Source organism: Ambystoma mexicanum, chromosome 11, assembly GCF_040938575.1.
Source record: "Ambystoma mexicanum isolate Mex_15411 chromosome 11, UKY_AmexF1_1, whole genome shotgun sequence".
NCBI lineage: Eukaryota > Metazoa > Chordata > Amphibia > Caudata > Ambystomatidae > Ambystoma > Ambystoma mexicanum.
Genome location: NC_090934.1, coordinates 1,358,162,904 through 1,358,182,468, shown reverse-complemented (window position 1 = coordinate 1,358,182,468; position 19,565 = coordinate 1,358,162,904). Strand labels below are relative to the sequence as shown.

At 42.3% G+C, this 19,565-nt stretch overlaps 1 protein-coding gene across 1 annotated transcript in view; it reads right to left on the bottom strand.

Annotated features, from left to right (window-relative positions):
* MTMR10 (myotubularin related protein 10) overlaps positions 1 to 19,565 on the bottom strand; it is a 431,932-nt gene that overhangs the window by 97,487 nt on the left and 314,880 nt on the right. The window contains exons 12-13 of the mRNA XM_069624915.1: positions 18,487 to 18,557; positions 14,123 to 14,292 (exon numbers count right to left, since the gene is read on the bottom strand). Coding sequence (XP_069481016.1) covers positions 14,123 to 14,292; positions 18,487 to 18,557 — 241 coding nt within the window. The remainder of the gene's footprint in view (positions 1 to 14,122; positions 14,293 to 18,486; positions 18,558 to 19,565) is intronic.

Sequence of the window (19,565 nt, the reverse complement as noted above, 5' to 3'; positions counted from 1 at the left end):
GAAGACTCATTGTTCCATTGTCAAAGAATGAGTGAATCCAAGCTGTAGCTTTTTCTGAGAAGTGGGCTGAAAGGGTAAGGTGCTTACACAGGATTTCATGACTGACCAGGTCGAAAGTGGCTGATAAATCTAACAGCAGGAGGAGTGATATATTACCTTTGTCATTTTGGTCATCTAATTGAGTTTTTAGGTCTAGTAGAGCAGTTTCGGTACCGTGTCTGAACGCCGATTGTCGCAGGACGAAAAGATTCTTGGATTCTAGATATGCTTGTATTCTAAATAAGCAGCCCTGTCTAAGATTTTTAAAAAGAAAGGCATTGTAGTGATAGGTCTGTAGTTTGTGGGCATGTCAGGGTCGAGGTTAGGCTTTTTTAGCAATGGAAGGACCCAAGCGTTTAAGGTTGGTCGATACCATACTTTTTTCAAATGAGGCATTTATAAATGTGGTGATAGGAGGTACGAGTTCTTTCGCTGCCTCTTTAATGATATTTGCAGGGCAAATATCACCTTGGCAATGGGATGGTTTGAGGCTTAGTATTATGTTTTCAACCTCTTTAATGGACAAAGGAGTAAAATTAAATGGGCAGTTTTGGCAGTAGTAGGTTTAGACTGAGAAATGGTTAGTTCAGAGGAGATGCTATGTTTTTTCTTTTCAATTTTAGATTTAAGCATCAATATTTTGTCTAGTAATGCTGCTTGAACCTTATTTTTCAATTGTATACATTTCCACTTGCGACATACCATTAAAGATTCTTGGTTTTGAGTGCCAAATAAAAGTTATTCACACTTGTCAGATTTCTTATCAAGAGTTTAACTTTTTATTCCATACATGAACTTGTTCTCTCTTTCATACATGAATTCTTTCTCTCTACACGTGTTTCACCCTTGTTTTAGTCACAAGGAATCATTAGGAGAGATTTACAGCTGTTTTTTTGGAGAAAAAGAGAACAAAATACGTTTTAGATAAAAGAAAAAAGATAGTAAAAGGGAAAATAATTTTTGGCTGAAAATGTTATTTCAATAATATATTCTATTAGACATTCTTTTTTAGTCTTATATAATTCTTTTAATCATATTAGTATTTAACAGCCTCCATAATGGCTTTCATTTTTCTTGTGTCAGCATTATAACATTACAAGTAGAGGATTCTATAGAGATGGCATTCACCAATAATGTGTGCTTTGGGCCTTTTTGCCTAAATTTCAATCATTCAGCTATGTTTCAATGCACTCTCTTTGGGCACAATTCTAATATTCCTTTTGGTAGTTACCCTATTTAGAACAAGAAAGCCCATATTTTTAGTTGGATGTTAAATCTAGTCAGATTTTCTTTTTGATAGCGGTCAAGGTACTTTTAAACCTTGGGCGAATCAAGAGTTCATAATTCTTACCTCTTGCTCACAAAAGATCCCGTTGTCTCTCTCTGGCTCCTTGTTTCGGGGTGCCTTTGTTGTGTATTGCGCGCGTTTAAGACCGAAGCTGAGAGGAAATCAAAGGTAGACTTAATAGTGAATCTTTCAAATCAAAAAATAGATGCCAATCTGAATTCAGCACTGAATAAGGGCCTTTCCTTTAGCCCTTCCAACAAAATGGACTATTTTCAGACGCAATTAGATCTCTATAGATTTTGTAGAAAACTGAAATTAAAAAAATACTTTGAGGAAAATCCAAAACAAAAAACTCAACCAGAAGTGACAATAACACCATCAGTACTCTCAGAAGAGTTTATAGAGCAAACAGTTGACCTGCTTAATATAGCTGGAGATGAAGAGTACACAATACAAAAATATATAGAGGAACAGGAAATAGACACTTATTTCAGAAGAAACAACACTCAGACCAACTTCAAAATTTACACCAAACTTTAATTCAGAAAATGTGATAGACCTATTCCAAAAAGCTGTCAGAGAATCTCAGGAAGAACTACCTAGAAAATCGGAAAAGAAGAATTCATTTTAATCTTACATCAAAAGAATGGAATGCAATTGGAAAATTATCCAAAAACGAGGAAGTTATCATAAAAATGGTGGACAAAGGAGGAAAGCTGGTTCTAATGAACAGACAGGACTATATAAGAAGTTTCAAAACAACTTAATGATCAACTAAATTATGAAATATTAGATCAAAATCAATTGGAGGAACTAACAAACTTGTAATGAGTCAAAATTGGCTTAAAACGGGTCTCTTAACGGAGGAAGAACAAAGCTATATGAATGTACAACATCTAATCATGTCCACGATTTACTTCCTCCCAAAAATCCATAAACAATACATAGGATACCCAGCTTTTAGACCTATAATTAATCGGATAGGTTCAATCACGGAAAGAATATCGCAATTCATCGATATACATCTACAACCTCTAACAATGCACTTAGCCTCTTTCATAAGAGATACAAAACATATTCAACAACTAGACTCAATTCCTTGGCAAAGCAACTATAACCTGGCAACATTGGACATTGTATCATTGTATACAAGTGTCGATCATAATCAAGGAATTATTGCATCTGAATACTTTTTGAAAACAAGATCGATTTCATTTAAAGAAGAGAATAACATGCTATTGGAAATGCTGAATTTCACCTTACATAATATCTTTTGCTTCAACAAAAAAATCTATAGGCAGAAACAAGGCACCGCGATGGGGTCCAAATGGCCTTTACCGACTGCACAAATATCTTTTGGCGTCGGTTCATTGACGATATCTTTCTGATCTGGGAAGGAGACAAAAGAGACTTCAACCAATATGTAGACTATCTAAACAAAAATGAATACAATTTGAAATTTACCACAAGCTTTAGCAAAGACGAGATCCAATTGTTAGATCTTGAAATCTCTGCAGTAGAAGACAAAATCCTTACAAACTTGTATGTAAAACCAACTGCAGGCAACAGTCTTTTACACGCTCAAAGCAACCATCCAAAGCACATCATATCTAATATCCCGTATGGGGAAATACTAAGGATAAAAAGGAATTGCACTACAGTAGAAGCATTTGAATCAAACATAGAAGGAACAATTACTAAGTTTACACAAAGAGGATACAAAGCAAACAAAATAAAGGAATCAATCAAAAAAGCTGAAATAATTTCAAGAGAATACCTGTTGCAAGATAAACCGAGAAAGGGGAAGTTACCTACAAAAACAAAATGCATCACCACCTATGGATCAGATGCATAAACATTTAAGAAAAATCCTTAAAAAACATTGGGACATGCTAAAATTAGAATGCCAAATACCAAAGCATATTGATGACAAGCTAGGCTTATTTTATAGAAAAGCTACAACACTACGGAATAGATTAAGCCCCAGTCACCTTAAATCCACTGAGAAGAAGGAGCCATAAGAAATCAAGACATGAAATATCCATTATCACTTCATTGCATGATGGAACATCAGGGGCTCAAAGTGGACAAATTCAAAATCTATGGTCTGGATAAAATTGAAGATTTACCCAGAAGAGGGAACAAGGAACAGATACTAAGACAACGGGAATCAAACTGGATCTGTTTAATGGACACGTGATACTGGACTGAACTCGGAGAATGAATTTTGTAATTGGCTTTAAGAATATATGTTTTTGGTACCTACTAACACTAAACCTTCTCTCCCCGATACTTTCATTTTTCATTTTTTTTATTTATTATATTTTTTCCAACATCCACTCTCTATTATTTCACATCAATCTTGAACCTTCTTTTTAATCTTATCTCTTCAATTCAATTGTCATTAGAAGTAAAATACCATCTTCTTTAAATGCAATTGATTTTTCTAAAAGGACCTTTTTAGTTAAAATATTTGCCTGCATTTATCCCAGTAAATCATAAAACTAAAAAATCTAGAAATGAATAATGAAATTTGAATGTAAATTTAAAAACTTCAAAAAACTTTCAATTTCGCGCATAAAATGTTGCCAAAACTGTGAAAGCCAAAACTTTCAAATATCTTTAAAATAAACTGAAGATTGAATGACAACTCATGAAGCTCCAATATACTCACATATTGGGAACAAAATACAGCCATTCATGCAATAAATCATAAAAACACGAAATTTTGGAAAACTTAAAAACGAGCAAGGTTCCGGCATTCAAAATGGCCGGCACGCAGTATGCGAGTACGCAATAATGTCATTGGGAACGCAGGCGTGATGACATCATACGCGGATAACGTACTTCAACGTGTGCAATACACAAAAAAGGCGCGCCGAAAGAAGGAGCCAGGTAGAGACAGCTGGATCTCTTGAGAGCAAGAGGTAAGAATTTTGAACTCTTGATTGCCCCAAGGTTTAAAAGTACCTTGACCGCTATCAAAAGGAAATCTGACTATATCCAACAAAAAATATGTGCTTTCTTGTTCTAAATAGGGTAACTACCAAAAGGAATATTAGAATTGTGCCCAAAGAGAGTGCATTGAAACAAAGCTGAATGATTGAAATTTAGGCAAAAAAGGCCCAAAGTACACATTATTGGTGAGTGCCATCTCTATAGAATTTTCTACTTGTAATGTTATAATGCTGACACAAGAAAAATGAAAGCCATTATGGAGGCTGTTAAATACTAATATGATGAAAAGAATTATATAAGACTAAAAAAATGTCTAATAGAATATATTATTGAAAATATTTTCAGCCAAAATGTTTCCCTTTTACTATCTTTTTTCTTTCGTCTAAAACAAATGTATTTTGTTTTTTTCTCCAAAAAAACAGCTATAAATCTCTCCTGATGATCCCTTGTGACTAAAACAAGGTTGAAACACGTGTAGAGAGAACGAATTCATGTATGAAAGAGAGAACAAGTTCATGTATGCAATAAAAAGTTAAACTCTTGATAAGAAATCTGACAAGTGTGAAGAACTTTTATTTGGCACTCAAAACCAAGAATCTTATATGGTATGTCGCAAGTGGAAATGTATACAATTGAAAAATAGTTTAACTATCTATGGCAATCTGGATAATGATGCAATACCACAGCTGACAACCAAGTTTATCTAAAGCAAGCCAACAAACAGGAATTCGCCCGAGGACTAAATCCTATTAAGGTTGTCACCAGTGTGTATAAAGCTGCTTCAACCTTAGTGCACCATGCTTTACCTTTGAAACAGGTTTCGATGGGAGGCATAGTCATCTCCAACTCTCTAAGGACGGTAAATAGTTCTTTAGTGCCAGATTTGGCATTGGTCAATCTGTTATTATAAGTGTCACTTTTGGCTTGGACGATAGCTGACTTACAGTTGGCAGCTTTTGCAAATAATGCTTTATTGCTGAGGGAAGGGTATTTTTTCCAAAACGTTTCTAGTCTTCTTTTATTATTACCTAGAATGTTAAGGCTTGGGGTGAACCATGAGTTAAGGTGTGCTTGAGGCTTGGCTTTACGCAGTTTCAGTGGAGCTAGAGAGTCTATGTCTTGGCTAAGAGTTCGATTATATAGATCTACACATGTTGAAGGGTCAGTGAGTGTGGTTGGGTGCTTCAGGATAGGATAAGAGAGTTAGTAGATTCTCTGTTGTGATGTTCTTTTATTTCTCGTTAGTGCCTGTGGTGCCATAGCAGTAGGCGGGCTACGTTGGATACTCTATTGTAGGGTGAAAGAGATGAAGAGATGGTCTGTCCAGGCACATGGTGCGTTAGTGAGGATATCCATGTTCCTATTCAGGCCAGCGATCCAATCTAGGATTCTTTCTTTATTTTGAGTGGGCTTAGTCTTACGATGAAAGAAGCCTAATTATGAGATAGAATTAGCAATGGTTCAGGCAATGTCACCTTTAGGATCTTAAAAGCCTAGATTGAGGTTGCCAAGTAGTAGGATTTGTGAGCCAGATTTAGTATTAGTGGAGAGAAGTCGCGAAATATCTTCTTCAAAGGTCGATATTGGGCTGGGGGTCTGTATATAAGATGTATTTTTAAGGAATGTGATGCTGAAAGCAGGAGTTTCATGGATAAAGGTTCCGCTGATGGGAATGGGAGGTGAGGCCTGGCTCTTAGGACAAGGTGAGTCTTAGATATAACTGCAACTCCGCTGCCTTTAGAAGATTCTCTGTCAAGTCTAATGATACTGTAATTATCAAGAATGGCAAGAGACAGTGTGGGGCCGGCTGCAGTAAACAGCCAGGTCTCTGTTATAGCCAAAAAATCTAATTGGATAGCAATGAGAAAGTCAGCAATGTCTAGTGTGTGGGCCGTTTGTGATCGGGCACTGATGAGTGCTCCTTTGATGGGTATGCTAGATTTACTTAGTTTGCTCTGAGGCCTTGTAGGTATTAGATAAACAGGTAAGGTCATTTATAATTGCATTGTTGGAGGTGGGGGGGTAGTCTTATATTTAGCAGATACAAGTTTAGGGTTGATAGTTTTGGCTTCGTCATATGTGACTAATCAGTGAGGTTGCCCGAGTCTGGAGCCTAGTCTGCGGTTCCTAGTTATTGTGGCACATGGTTGGTTAGGAATTGGTTTGGCAGCAGGTGGATTAGTCCACTGAGTGGGAGTGAGAGCGTTCGTAGTATTAAGTGGTGTCAATATGAGGTGTCATGGGTGGTCAAATGAGGTGGCCAAAATGGTAAGAAGTTAGTAGGTGCTATGGAGTTGTGGTGAGGCAGTGAGGACATAGTGATGGATATGCTTGGCATGTTCCGTACAAATCCCCTGTTATGAGCCAGTCTTCGAGGCAAGGAAAGACTGGGATGGACTGCCTGCGCAGGTGAGCAGCTACTACCTCCAGTACCTTCGTTGAATACCTGTGATGCTGAGGCAATGCTGAAGGGAGAACCTTGAACTGATAGTGGGTGTCCTCTAACAATGAACCGGAGGTACTTTCTGTGCGCTGGCAACATTGAAATATGAAAGTATGCACCTTTCATGTCCAATGTGGCCACGTAATCCCCCTCCTGCAGCAGTGGGATTACCTCCTGCAGTGTTGTCATCCTGAATTTGTGAGGTCTGACAGACTTGCTCGACGGGCGAAGTCTACAACAGGACGCATGGTGAGATCTGTTTTGGGTACAAGGAAGTACACTGAATAAATACCCTCATTTACCTGTAGAATGGGGATGACTTCTATGGCGCTCTTTTCCAGCAGGACCTGAACTTGTTGCAGCAGGATGCGCAGGTGTTCAGGCGTCAGGTGTCTGCTTCTCGTGGGTGGTATCGAGGTGGCCGCAGAAACTCGATGCAGTAGCCATGGGCAACGTTCTTTAGCACCCACTGGTCTGATATGATCCCCTCCCAGGCATGGATGAATGACAACAAGCGTTGGAGGGGGCCCGAACTAGTGAGTCACTTTGAGGTGGAGACCGGGGAGCCTCTAGCAGTAGAGTACCAGCCTCTACCATTGCCCCTACGAGGGTCTCTTGTTGGTATTGGTGGCTACCAGATGAGCCTTGACCGCAGGCTCATTCCCTGAGCCGTATTGTCCTTGGGGAGAGCGGGAAAAAGATTGGCCATGAAAGGAACGGCGAGCCTTCACATTGGTGGAAGGGTTTAGCTGTGATCTGGCTAAGCGACTTTAGTGTTTTGTTTTCTTTCTTTGCCGTCTGCACGGTGTCATCAACAGCCTTCCGAAAAAAGATGAAGTCTTCCAATGGTTTGTTGATCAGCGAGGCCTGAGTTTCGGGTTTAAAGCCGGACTTCTTTAACCAGGCGTGTCTTTTAAGTAAGGTCCCCTGGGCGAGGGTGCATCCAGCGGTCTCAGCAGGGTCCAGAGTTGTCTTCAATATGTGATGGGTGACTTGCCTGGCTTCAGTCAAGACCGCCAGCAGGCGTGATCGGGTGGACTCTGGAACATCTTGAAGATTATCCTGAACTAGGCCCCATTGTACATCACTGTAACTTGCCAGGAGAGGGGTATTTGCGATCCTTGTGGAGTAGGCCGCAGAGGCGGTGATCCGTTTACCCAGGGCATAACGTTTTTTACCGTCTTTGTACTGTGGGGCTTCCACCGAAGACAATGGAACCCACGCCCTCTTCCAAGTGGCAGTGACCACCAAAGAATCTGGTGTAGCATGATCCCTTATATGTAGAGTGGGTCGGAAGGTGATAGGCGGAATAACTTTTCAACCCAGGGGTTGACCGCCCATGTGAGGGACGGGGACAGCATGGAAGGGCCCCTGCTGCCACTTTATAGAGTTTAGAAGGGGCATGGCTTGACTAGTCGGAGCCTTCTCCTTGAATATATCCTCCATGAAGTCCGAGTCTGGAGCTGATTTACATGTTGCAATTTGGAAATTATCGGCTGCTCTTTTTAGAATAGCATTAAACATCTGGTCGTCAACAGGTGACAAATCCCTCTGTGGAGGAGAAAGGGGATCTAGGCAGATGTCCGGGTTAGGGGTATGCAATGGTGATAGCCAAGGGCCCTGATCCCCCGCCTGCTCCTGATCCCAGTCTGGTTCTTGATCAGCCGTGTCTTGTGCAAAAGGATTCATGTCTTCATAAGTATCCTACTGTGGTGGGTCCTCTGGGACATGCAAGATATATTCATGTTGTCCCTGTGCAGAGATGGGTAATTTCTGCAGTTTGTAAGGAATGGGGCACGAGTCCTCTTCTCTGGGTCTTTTTGTTATAATGTACCTGTCCGAAATGTCAATACTCTAGGGTCTGGAGGTGGAAAAGGTTGCCCGGGAAGGGGCAATCTTCCCAATAAGGCCTTAAAGAGAGGCTAGGGTGCTTCAGAACAGCCCTCTCGACGAGAGGGGTGCACTTGTGCTCTGTGGCTGCCGAAATAATAGCTGCAGGGATTTGGTGAATTTATGGCGGTTGTATCGAAGGTTTTGACATGCCTGGAGGCGCAGTCACGGTCGGCGACTCCACCGAGGCCTAGGTTCTTGTGTCCCCTTGGACGGTGCGTCAACGACGGTATGTTTTTTGGGGGTAAAAGTCTGTTCCAGAGGGATGCCCAGTCACATGCTGCAAAAGCGGTTGCATGGAGGGTGCCAAACCGTGAGGTTCGGAAGGTGCTGTTGAAGTTTACGGCGGCCCTGTTGCAATTGTGCGCTTCGATGATTCCTCTGAAGAGGCCTTAGGGTTTGGGTGCTTTTGTATCCATGGTGCGTGGGTGCCCATTGTCGCTGGGGTGTGATCTCCCCATAACAGAGCAGGGGCCTGTCTGTCAGGGCTGGGGACGGGCATTTGGGAGCCTACAGGCTCTGCTGAAAAGTTTATGGCTTCCAATTCGGAGCCGTGGCTGCAGACGGATTCCTCGTTGTCTGAAGTGACGGCGCCAATGGGGGAAAGGCTTTCGGTGTGCATAGCGTAGGCCACCACTGTTTAGTCCGCCTGTCTTTCAATATTTTTGGTCAATAGAGCTTGCAGGCCTTGCCTGAGTGCTCGTCGTGGTCTCGAGGAAGACGCCGATTGCATCTGCAAAGGGTGTCCTTCCAATGAAACTTGCCGTTACACGATGGGCAAAGTTTAAACTGCGTCCTCTCCATAGCAGAGGATAGCGGCAGCAAAACCAAGAAGAAAAGAGATGGGTAAAGGAAATACATTCTTAGAGATGAAAGCCCAGGGGCCCACTCTCCCTACTGTAAGGGCCTGGTTGATGTTGATGTCATTGGCAGTAGGAACCCACGAGGCAGTCGTCGAGAAGATTAGTCGGGAGACTAGACGACCATAGGTCGTGCGGATAAAGTTAGCACTATAAAACTCTTGCGAGCTCTGCATAGGCGATCAACTGGGTTGGTGGAAAATCGAGGGACCTCAACGTGTGAGGCATTTTGGGTACACTACATGTCATGTTAGGGATAGTGTTACAGTCATGCCCATGTCGACGTCCCTTTATGTCTGTGATTTCCACTAGATGTCGAACTATATGCACAGCATGTGATTCAAAGCAGGTTCACAAGCATCAGAAAGTGATGTTATTTGGCATTTGTATAGCGCTTACTTCCTCAAAGCGCTGTGAGGAGGAACACCCTTTGGACGACCGTAGTCTGAGTTGAGAGGAGTGATAAAGTCTGTGTGCATTAATAGCACAAGCAAAGGTAGGTAGAGAATGGCTAGGTCCCCAACTGCAGCCAATATAAGCAGGTGTGGGCGGGATGCTGTTTCAAATTGTCAATAGAGTGAAGCTATGTGGATGGCTGAACTGAATTTGTTGTACTCTGCTGTATTCCATTGGTGGTGATGTATTTTTAGGGTAGGGTATAGTCAAATAGTGCGCATGTCGTGTGTGGCTATGTGAACAGTTGGAACGACCCTCCATTGGACTTGCATTCCGTGAAATGCAGCACACGAGTGTCAGCAAGGTACAGCATGGCCAAAGGACATGCAAAAAATTGTGGCACGCCCATTTTAGGGAACTCGCAACATTTAGTAGCCAGACGTGGTAAACGTGAATGTGCAGACTAAAAATAATGCAAAAATTGTTAAGCATGTATCTCCTGCCACCAACGCGTCCTCAGGCACATATAAAAGTAACCAAAAACCTCAAGTGTAACGGACTAGGGTGATACAAAAGTATCCCCACTGCACTGCAATCTAAGATGCTGTGTGCACGGTCAAAAAGTTACCAAAAAGGTATAAAGTTAAAAAGACAAAAGGGATCTGAAGGACTGATCATTTTGTCATGGGGAAATTAGCAGAAGGCCAGTGAAAGGAAGCTGAAGGCTTCACTTCCCTGTAAAAGTCAGGAAGAAAAAGGTTTGGGGGTCCATAGAATATTGAGGGAAAGTTGCCTAAAGAGAAAGTGAGGTAGAGTATGGCGTTAAACAGCATAGGGCACCTTTTGGTAGAAAAGCAAATTATGGGTAAGTGGGTGACAGTTGAGTGGTATGCACAGTGAGGGTGTGGTGAGAAGAATTGAATGAGCTGGGTGTTGGGGGAGACGGGGTAAGCAGGTGCTAATGGAGAAATGGATAGGTTGAGGTGGGTGGGGAGGACAAGTGGTGACAAAGCGTGTTGGGTTGGTGAAGCTGAATGGACGATTAGAAATGTGGCACAAGTTTGAGCTTGGTTGATTTAGAATGACCTATATGTATGTATTGTCTGTTGACCGAAATAAAGCTATTAAACTCAAAACTGTTGATTTAGGCAAGTGGTGAATAGGGTAGACAAGTGAGTAGAAGAGAATGAACTATGGATGCAGAAAAAAGTGGGTGTGGTGGTCCTACCAAAGTTTGGTTAAAGTTTACCTTGTATGCCCCTGCATATACTCTGAGGCACTCACTTGGCATTTACTCTTTAAGGTACATCCTTATTTAGGTAAGATTATATGTGACATGTTTGCTTGTATACAAAATGTGTTGGGTAGAATGTCCATCTTGTGTGTAATTCTCCCCACTTGGTGAGTCCCCCAGGACTTTTTGTTGGACTATTGGACTCACATAACCCTTTTTGGTTATTCTTAATGGAGTCTGCTTTCCTTTGTCTTTTTGTGGCATCTGTATTTTATGGATCTATGTGATCACTGCGCCGCTCACAACTGTGACGCCGAAAATGCTGACGGCAGTTACGGTGAGGCGCAGTGATCATATGGATCACTGTGCCCGCTTCCCCTGGCCTGCATTACCCCTCCCAACCCTCCACCCCACTTACCTTTAGGGCGGCACACTTCTGCATGTGCCGCCCGCACTCTGATCCCTGCGGTGTCAGCTCTTCCCATTAACATGGGTTGGAGCTGATGCTGCAGGGTGCTTATTTATTTTTATGTGTCCCCCGCTTTCCAAAATGGTAAGCGGGGGACCCCCCCGCAACCCCTGACCCCCATTACAGCGCCCAGGAAGAGCGGGGGACTCCCGCGCAACCCCCGCTCTGCTTGGGCACAGTAAATGTCACCCTCATTTTGTGCGCCTCCAAAGTCACAGTGACTGCGGGAGCGCACAAATGAGGGTGACATTTTTGTATGATACCGTATTTTACTACTGCAGCACACAGCACCTTCTTTGCAATGTTGCTGGAAGCTCCAACGTGTCTGGGAGGACAGGAAGCTGGGAGGACACAAACTCCTCAGGTCTTTGTCCTCCAGTATGTCTGTTTGGAACCAGTTCTGACTGGGTGCCTGGCTGTCTCCTAGGGGCAGCCACCATCCAAAGTTTGAATGTAGCATGCATGCTGATTGATTGGGTTCCTGTATATAAGGCGAGGGTCTTGTTGCAGAAGCCAGAATTGACCACTGGAATATCCATTCTGAAGAAGCACGTTTGCCACAACCTCCAGCACCCACCAGAGCCGACTAAGTGACTGCAGCTCTAGCCCTCTCTTCTATGCGATAGGGGAGATCCAGACCGGACTACTTCCTTCCTTGGACTGGTGGAAATAATCAGTATCGAGACCAGCTACAGTTTGAGCCAACCCACGACAAGCTGCGAACTTCCAGACCTGCAATCTCTTAATACCCTGGGACCCAACCGTGTTATCCCAGGAATCAGGACCCCTGTCCTAGGGGTTAAAATCTTTCAGGTGGCCTACCTAGCCCCAAAGAATCCCTTGAATCCAATTCCATTACCCATCTGCTATAAAAAAGCATCTTCTGTGAATGTATAACTGACAGCATCTGCCTACCTTTGTTTTGCCGCCCACGGGTCTCTGGTCCCCCAATGTCCTCTTCGGACTTTGAGACACTCCTTCCCCACATAGGGTTCGACTTCTAAAGTTAAGGCCTACACAAAGTTTATTTACCTACCAGTATTGCTCTTTCCAGTAAATGTTGGTTGATTATATGATTTGCTAACTTAATTACTACTTCCCTATTATTCATCGAAAAGGTCTACTATGGAATTGAGTTTTGCACCAGCAAATATCTACTGTATATATCTGTGTGAACTATTTCTACTTACCTGCTTTGCATGTTGATTTTAACATTACCTTCGTGTATAATAAAAATCATATTTTTATATAACTACAGCGTGTGCCTCCTTGACTAGAAGTGTGCTCAAAGGTCTTTGTACTCACCATACAGCCCTTCTCCCTCCTAGACTAAGCTTGGCTGCTCGATCATAGCTACCAAACCGTTTTGGTTGGAGCCCTGTATTCCTAAGAGTGGAGTCTTCTTAAAGCCCTACCACAAGTGGACTTTAGCAAAACTCCCTAACACCTGTCGAAATTTAATTATTGTGTGCTTCACTATGTAGACTCCTTGTGGAGCCCTGATCCAACTCAATTTCTCCTGAGGCTAAGCCTTGACCACTCTCCACGCTTACCTCGATTGGGTTTGGCTAACCTCACTATAACTAGAGTGGCCGCCTAAAGTCTGTCTACGAGGCCAGATTCTATAACTCCATCTCAACACTCCTAGACATGTGCTCAACACATACCCAACCAGCAGTCCACCAATCCCCTCAAATGGCAAATCAGCCCATCTCAGCCTCCATTATCAAGCCCAAAAGTATCCATTCCTCCACTATCATTTACCATTTCCTTTGCCAAACCTTTACCACACAAACCCAGCCCCTTCCACCATCCTCCATCTGTAGCCCCACAGCAGCTGCTCAGACTAGGAATACATGCCGCCTACAGTCCTCCCTTCTCACTTCTTAAGTGCAGGGTTTCTTAAGGCCTCTCCCTCTCGCGCTTAATCTTGTTTGACCTCCTTAACATGGCCACCAAGCCCTTATAGAAGTCGCTATCGCTTACCCTTCCTTCTCCTGCCACCACAACCATCTTCAACACACACCTTACCTCCCCCCACTTCCAACCCATGCTCCTCTAACAGAAACCTAAATCTACTATAAGGATAGCATCCTGAGGACCTTTGCTGCTGCTGCTTGATAAACGCAGGTTTGTTATAAAATAAACACCATCACATCTACACCCGCCTCCTAGAAGGAAAGCCTGATTGTATATTCATCACAGAAGAGTGGCTTGCAAACAACACCCCAAATTGTCCACGAGGAAATATTTTATTGGCTACAAAATAACTATGAAAACCATTAACAATGCATCTGTAGTACCCTGTTTTGTATGCAAGGACAACAGTTGCCACACTCCTCTTCATCACTGAAATGAACTGTGAATCTGTACTTGGGTGCCAACTTGCCTTCAACATCCATCTCTCCCTTCCTATAATTCAAACTGCTTCTTTGCAAGCATGCTGAACTTGGGCAAGGTCAGGATCACAGTGGCATAGCGGGACATCTAAAAGGCAAGACCATTATTTATTCCAGGAATCTCTGCTAAATATTAAGATGCTTACCTCTTTGTCGGATCGTTTCAAGTGGTTACATCGGTCTAGAAATGGATATCCTGCCATGACCCATTCCTTTTGTACGAGACTCTGAAAGCCGACAATGGTACGAAAATAAGGATCCAACATCACTTGAATCAGCGAGGCCACGATACAACTCAGGTCCCGTCCTTCCTCCTCTGTGGGTTCAAAGGAGATCATCATGAGAATCAATACAGGGAAGTTTAAAGTTCTTTTTTCTTAACCCCCCAGCATCCCTGAAAAACACCATCATATAGTGCTCAAGTACAACATACTCTTACATCTTGATGACATATGTAAAAAGCTATTCTTGCTGGTCTCATCACAAGTTACAGGTAATTGCACCCAATTCTCAGAGACTTCTTGAATTAAATTAACCAGCCATTTTTACTTTCGTCATTTTTATTCGGCTATTAAGCCATAAAAGAACATTGTCACATTACATAGCAAATAGATTGAATACAAATTAATATATCAAAAAGAAATGACATTCAATTCATCCAAATTCTAAAACAAATCAATTATAAAATCTAGTAAGACCATGTCTTGAGGGGGGAGAGATTCCACTTCCATAGCATACAGTTTAAAACTCGCAGCCAACCAAAAGAATAGATCTAAATCACTAGTAATCTTAAAAACATCTCATATTTTAAATATCTCATATTTTAAACCTTCTATGGTCTGCAACATCGTTCGTTGTTTCATTGGTACCCAACAAGACATGTACTCCAGAGAGTGGCCAGTAATGAGTCATAAAATAGAACACTCACAGTCTCCCTAAACATCAGATACTGGGTCGTCATTTGTCATGAGAGCAACATCTCACATTTTAATCCTCAACAACCAGGCCCTATGTATACATTTTCATACTTTATAAACCCTTCCTGGGTCATCGGTTGTCTTACGTTACTCAAAGGCTTTGATGACTGTGTATACGTCAGCTAGTCTTATTAGGGGATTTAAATAGAACTTTCTCAATCCCTGGGTGGCAGAGCAAAAAATCATAAAATGTATAACAGTTTCCTAACTTGCGTTACACAGGGGGGACTCACTCTTATTTCCTGGCCTCCATGAGGCGGTGAATTTTGCCACCTTCAATGAACCTGATCTAAAATTAATAAAAAGTGCATGGGCAAGCAGAGGATTGATCCAGTCCATATATTTTTTTAATTCAAAATCTGACAATACATAGTTGGGTGCATACTTTAGGTTCCTGCATGCTACAAACATACGTCCTGTATATAGTTCCTTGCATAGCTTTGCCTTTATACATTTGGACTTTAGTTTATTAATCGACTGTGGTTGGGTCCATACTTCTTGCTCATTCAAGTCAGAGGCTTTTTCTGACATGCACCAGCAATGGAAATGTCATCGCTCCCTCTAGCCTCATCAGGTGGATCATGTTCGCCCTATAAGAATCAAGTTTGGGCGTCCCCCAAAGCCAGAGCCAGTAGAGAATTGGTTTGACTGCGGCAATGACATCAATTGGGCATAAGTCAAGTTGAGATGCACAGAACATTGGGCATAAAGGGAGACAATAGTCTCTTGAGAAACTTAATTTCCACCGTTCTCAGTGACTTTAGGTCTACAAACTCCCATAGTTCTGCCCCAAAAAGGGCAGCTGTCGTGGCATGCTTCTTATATAAATCCAAGGCAGGGGAAAACGCGCCCCTGCATGATTGTTGAAAAAGCCTGGGTGCCACTACTATACTTTTCTAACGTGACAGTGGCTCTGGTAATTAGACTTGACTGTTTGCCACGATTACTGAAGCGTGTACCCAAGTGATCATGCTTTACTTGTTCTAGTGGCATCCCCCTGCACTAAATCCAAGAGTCACTATTTTAGCAAAGCGGGGCCTAAAGACCATTGTTTTTGTTTTCTCTGTGCTCAAAGGCAGTTTTAGCTCCTCACAAAAGCTAACAACAACTGCTTTAATCCCTGGGGGTGGTCGACATAATCACAGCATCATCTGCAAAGAACAGACCAGGATAGCTCCAATTGCCCAGCTTTGGCAGATCCTTGCCCCCAGCCAACAATTGTTTCACCACTTCCTCTATATAAATACACAACAAAAGAGCCAGGGGGCAGCCCTGCCTTACTCCTTTCGTGACATCAAATTTATCGGTGACCTTGACCCCAGGCCCACGCTGACTGCGGCCTTGTTCTCTCTGTAAATGCATTTGATGGCCCTTAAAAATCCCTCTGGCATTTCTCTTTTCCGTAGCAAATTTCGTGGGACGCAGTCAAAAGCCATCCTAAGGGCCACAAAAGGGGCATGAAGTCTCATCTTCCTAAGGATGGTATATTTTTGAATGATGTTGTAGAGTCGGAAACTCTGATCTACTGTACCCTTCCCCCTCTGGAAACCTGCCTGAAGCATGCCTATAATCAGATTTTCTGAGGCCCATGCCTGTATTTGTCCTAATAGTACCTTGGCGAAGATTTTACCCGCACTAACAAGGAAATCAGGCAATAGTTTGGGGCACTCCCTTCCCCCTTTCTTATAAATGGGCACAATTTCGGCCATCCGCCACAAATCGGGGACAGAATCAGTAATGACGCATGCTTTAAAGAGCTTCCATAGGATCGGGGCCCAGATAGCTGGTTCTTCTTTGTATAGGTCTATTGGCACTTTGTCAGGGCCTGCCGACTTCCCAACTTTTCGTGACTTAATGGCAATTGCCACATCATTGATGCTAAATTAAAGTCCCTTGGGATCCTCAAGGAAGGCTGTGATAGGCCTTAGAGGTTCATCCTCCCTCTGTCCCCCATATAACAGAGAAATGGTCCAGTCACTTCTCTGCAGTTATACTACACTGGATCTCTACACTTCCTCTCACCTCAGCACCCAACACCAGCTTCCAGAATGTAACATAATCCCTTGAGTCGAATGCAGGGGCCAGAAACTTCCATTTGTTCCTACAGTAAAGATCCTTTTTAGACTTAACCATTGATTTATATTCAGACCTTTTTTTCCTCGGAGTATGGCTTTATCCATTACATAACCCTTTACAAGGGCTCTTACTATCTCTTGTTTTGCTGTTTCATAGTCCTGGTCATACATTCGACCCTGGATAAGGCTTTTCGTTTTATTTGCCTGCTGGTACTTGTTACAAAAGGGGAAATTCCCGTGGCCACTTTCCCAAAGGTTCCCATCACCTTGGGAGCTTCCACATCATTTAGGCAGATCTTCTCGAGGCGAGGGATATTATTATCATAAAGCCGTGGTCTGAAGTCGCCCTGATTCAGTTTTGCCAATTTAACGGCACTACGGCCATGACCAGTGACTGAAATGGCCTGGTTTCGTGCATCCTTATCTGTTGATGGTAGAATGGGGCACTCATGTTCAAGGATTAATACTAAAGGTCTATGATCACTTTCAAATTTTTCCAGAACCTCGAAAATACTTGTTTTATACCATACATCGACTGAGACAAATATATAATAAATTATCGTGGAGCCCATTGGCCCTACATATGTCATGTTTGCAGGGTGATCATTAGTGAAACGCCCGTTGCAGGCTCTTGTGTCCATCCCGAATAATACCTGAAATGTATTGATGGCAAGTCTGTGGGTTTTTTTAGGTTGTGAAGCTCTTACAAGCAGGATATCCCATGCCTCGTCTTGGTCATCCCATATACCTTCCGGGTCCACAGGTGGTTCCAACTCCATGTTAAAATTGCCTGCTATGGATTTTGGGTCCACCCCCCTGACCTCCATTTAGTGTAGCCAGTTCACACAGTTCCTGGCGAACAACCAGGGTATTGGGCCTATTATACACATAAAAAATGGAAGTTTCCTGCCCCAACTGGGTCCTTACAACCAGGAATTGTAGGTCTACTGAACGGGCAAGTATGGTGATCTATCTTCCAGTTTAGTTCTACATCCACCCAAATTAGCAGTCCACCATGGGGGCGCCGGCTCACCACATTTTATGATTGCAGCCAGCTAGGAATGTATCAATGTATGCCCAATAGAACGTGAATGAATATTTTTTGTATTAGTATCCAGAAATGCAACCTGCTTATCCAGGGAAAAGGAGGCGGAAGAGGGTGGGTTTGAATTTCTGCCTCGGTACAGCCAAGACCCCAAAAGATTGGGCTGTGGCAGAAAATAAACAGAAAAGGTTGCATCAGTGAGAGCACTATACATTTCCATGTTAAAAGGAGAACTTGGTCATTTTCACCATGTCTTACTAGCTAGCTTATTACATTACAATACATTTAGAAAGTATTAACACAAGTATATACCATAAAGAAACACTTTTCAAGTATATGTTACCAAAGCAATACTTTAAAGACCCCAAAAACATAACAATGTATTAACATTTATTAACCATAAACACACCTACCTTGTAGAATTACCGAAAGGTGTTTATTCTCCATAATACACACCAGCTCCGCAGAATGTTTAAGAAAAGTCCTAATAAAAAGGAGTTTAAAACATATTAGTTAACCAAGACAGCTTGCTAAACAGCAAAAGAAAGCCAAACGATCAAGTGCAATCCTTTGTTCATGATGCACCACTTTCATGGTTTCTAAATTCAAGACAAGACCTCCATCAAGCAGTAATGCCAATATACTGCTAATACAAATTACACAAAGTGGCTGTCTTTGTTCAAGGCGAAGAATGTGTTGAAAGGCAGCGCAGCTCAGGAGGAGGAAAACAAAGTGAAAAGTTCTGACTACAGATAAATAGAATGGTATGTTGGGAAGCAGTAGAGAAGAAAAGGGCGATCATGAGTAGATAGGCAGTGTGAAGAGGCTCCTGTACTGTGTCAATGAAGCTATTTTCAGCTTCCAGACAGCACAACAGCAGGGTGTTAATATGCTGTCCTGCAGCACCTGGTTTCCGTTCAGACCTGGCGACATAAATTAATCTTCTGCAAAGTGCTTAGTACCGCAGACCAGTCTCTGAGCACAGGACCGGGATTCAAATCTGTGTTGCTCTGTGTTGTCTTGCTTCCAAGGCAAATGCATTGCTCCTAAACTATCCTCCCAGCTCAAAGGCCGGGAGGACATAAGACACAGCGTCTATGATGATATCAACTGAGTAATCAATTGCTGCATTGCAGTTTAACAGTGATGTTACAATGTTCAATCAAATAACCTATCTATAGACGCTTTCTTTACCATTGGCTAAAAAATGCTGAGACATGTTAAAGATTTAGAATGGTAAAATCGTTGAATGAAAACAATCTTTTTTATTTAATGTGTAATGGTTCAACTTGTGAACCTTTCACAAAAAGAAAAATCGGATTTACATTACATAAATTATCTCTTAGCATACACATTATCAAAAAACACAAAGAAACTAAACAATAAATACAGTCCCCTTCAAATGAAGGAAACAGTTTCTTTAAAAGCACGTGGCTGATAATCTCCAGCCAATCCTTGAACCAAGCCTCCTCTATTGTTAACAATCTAAAAT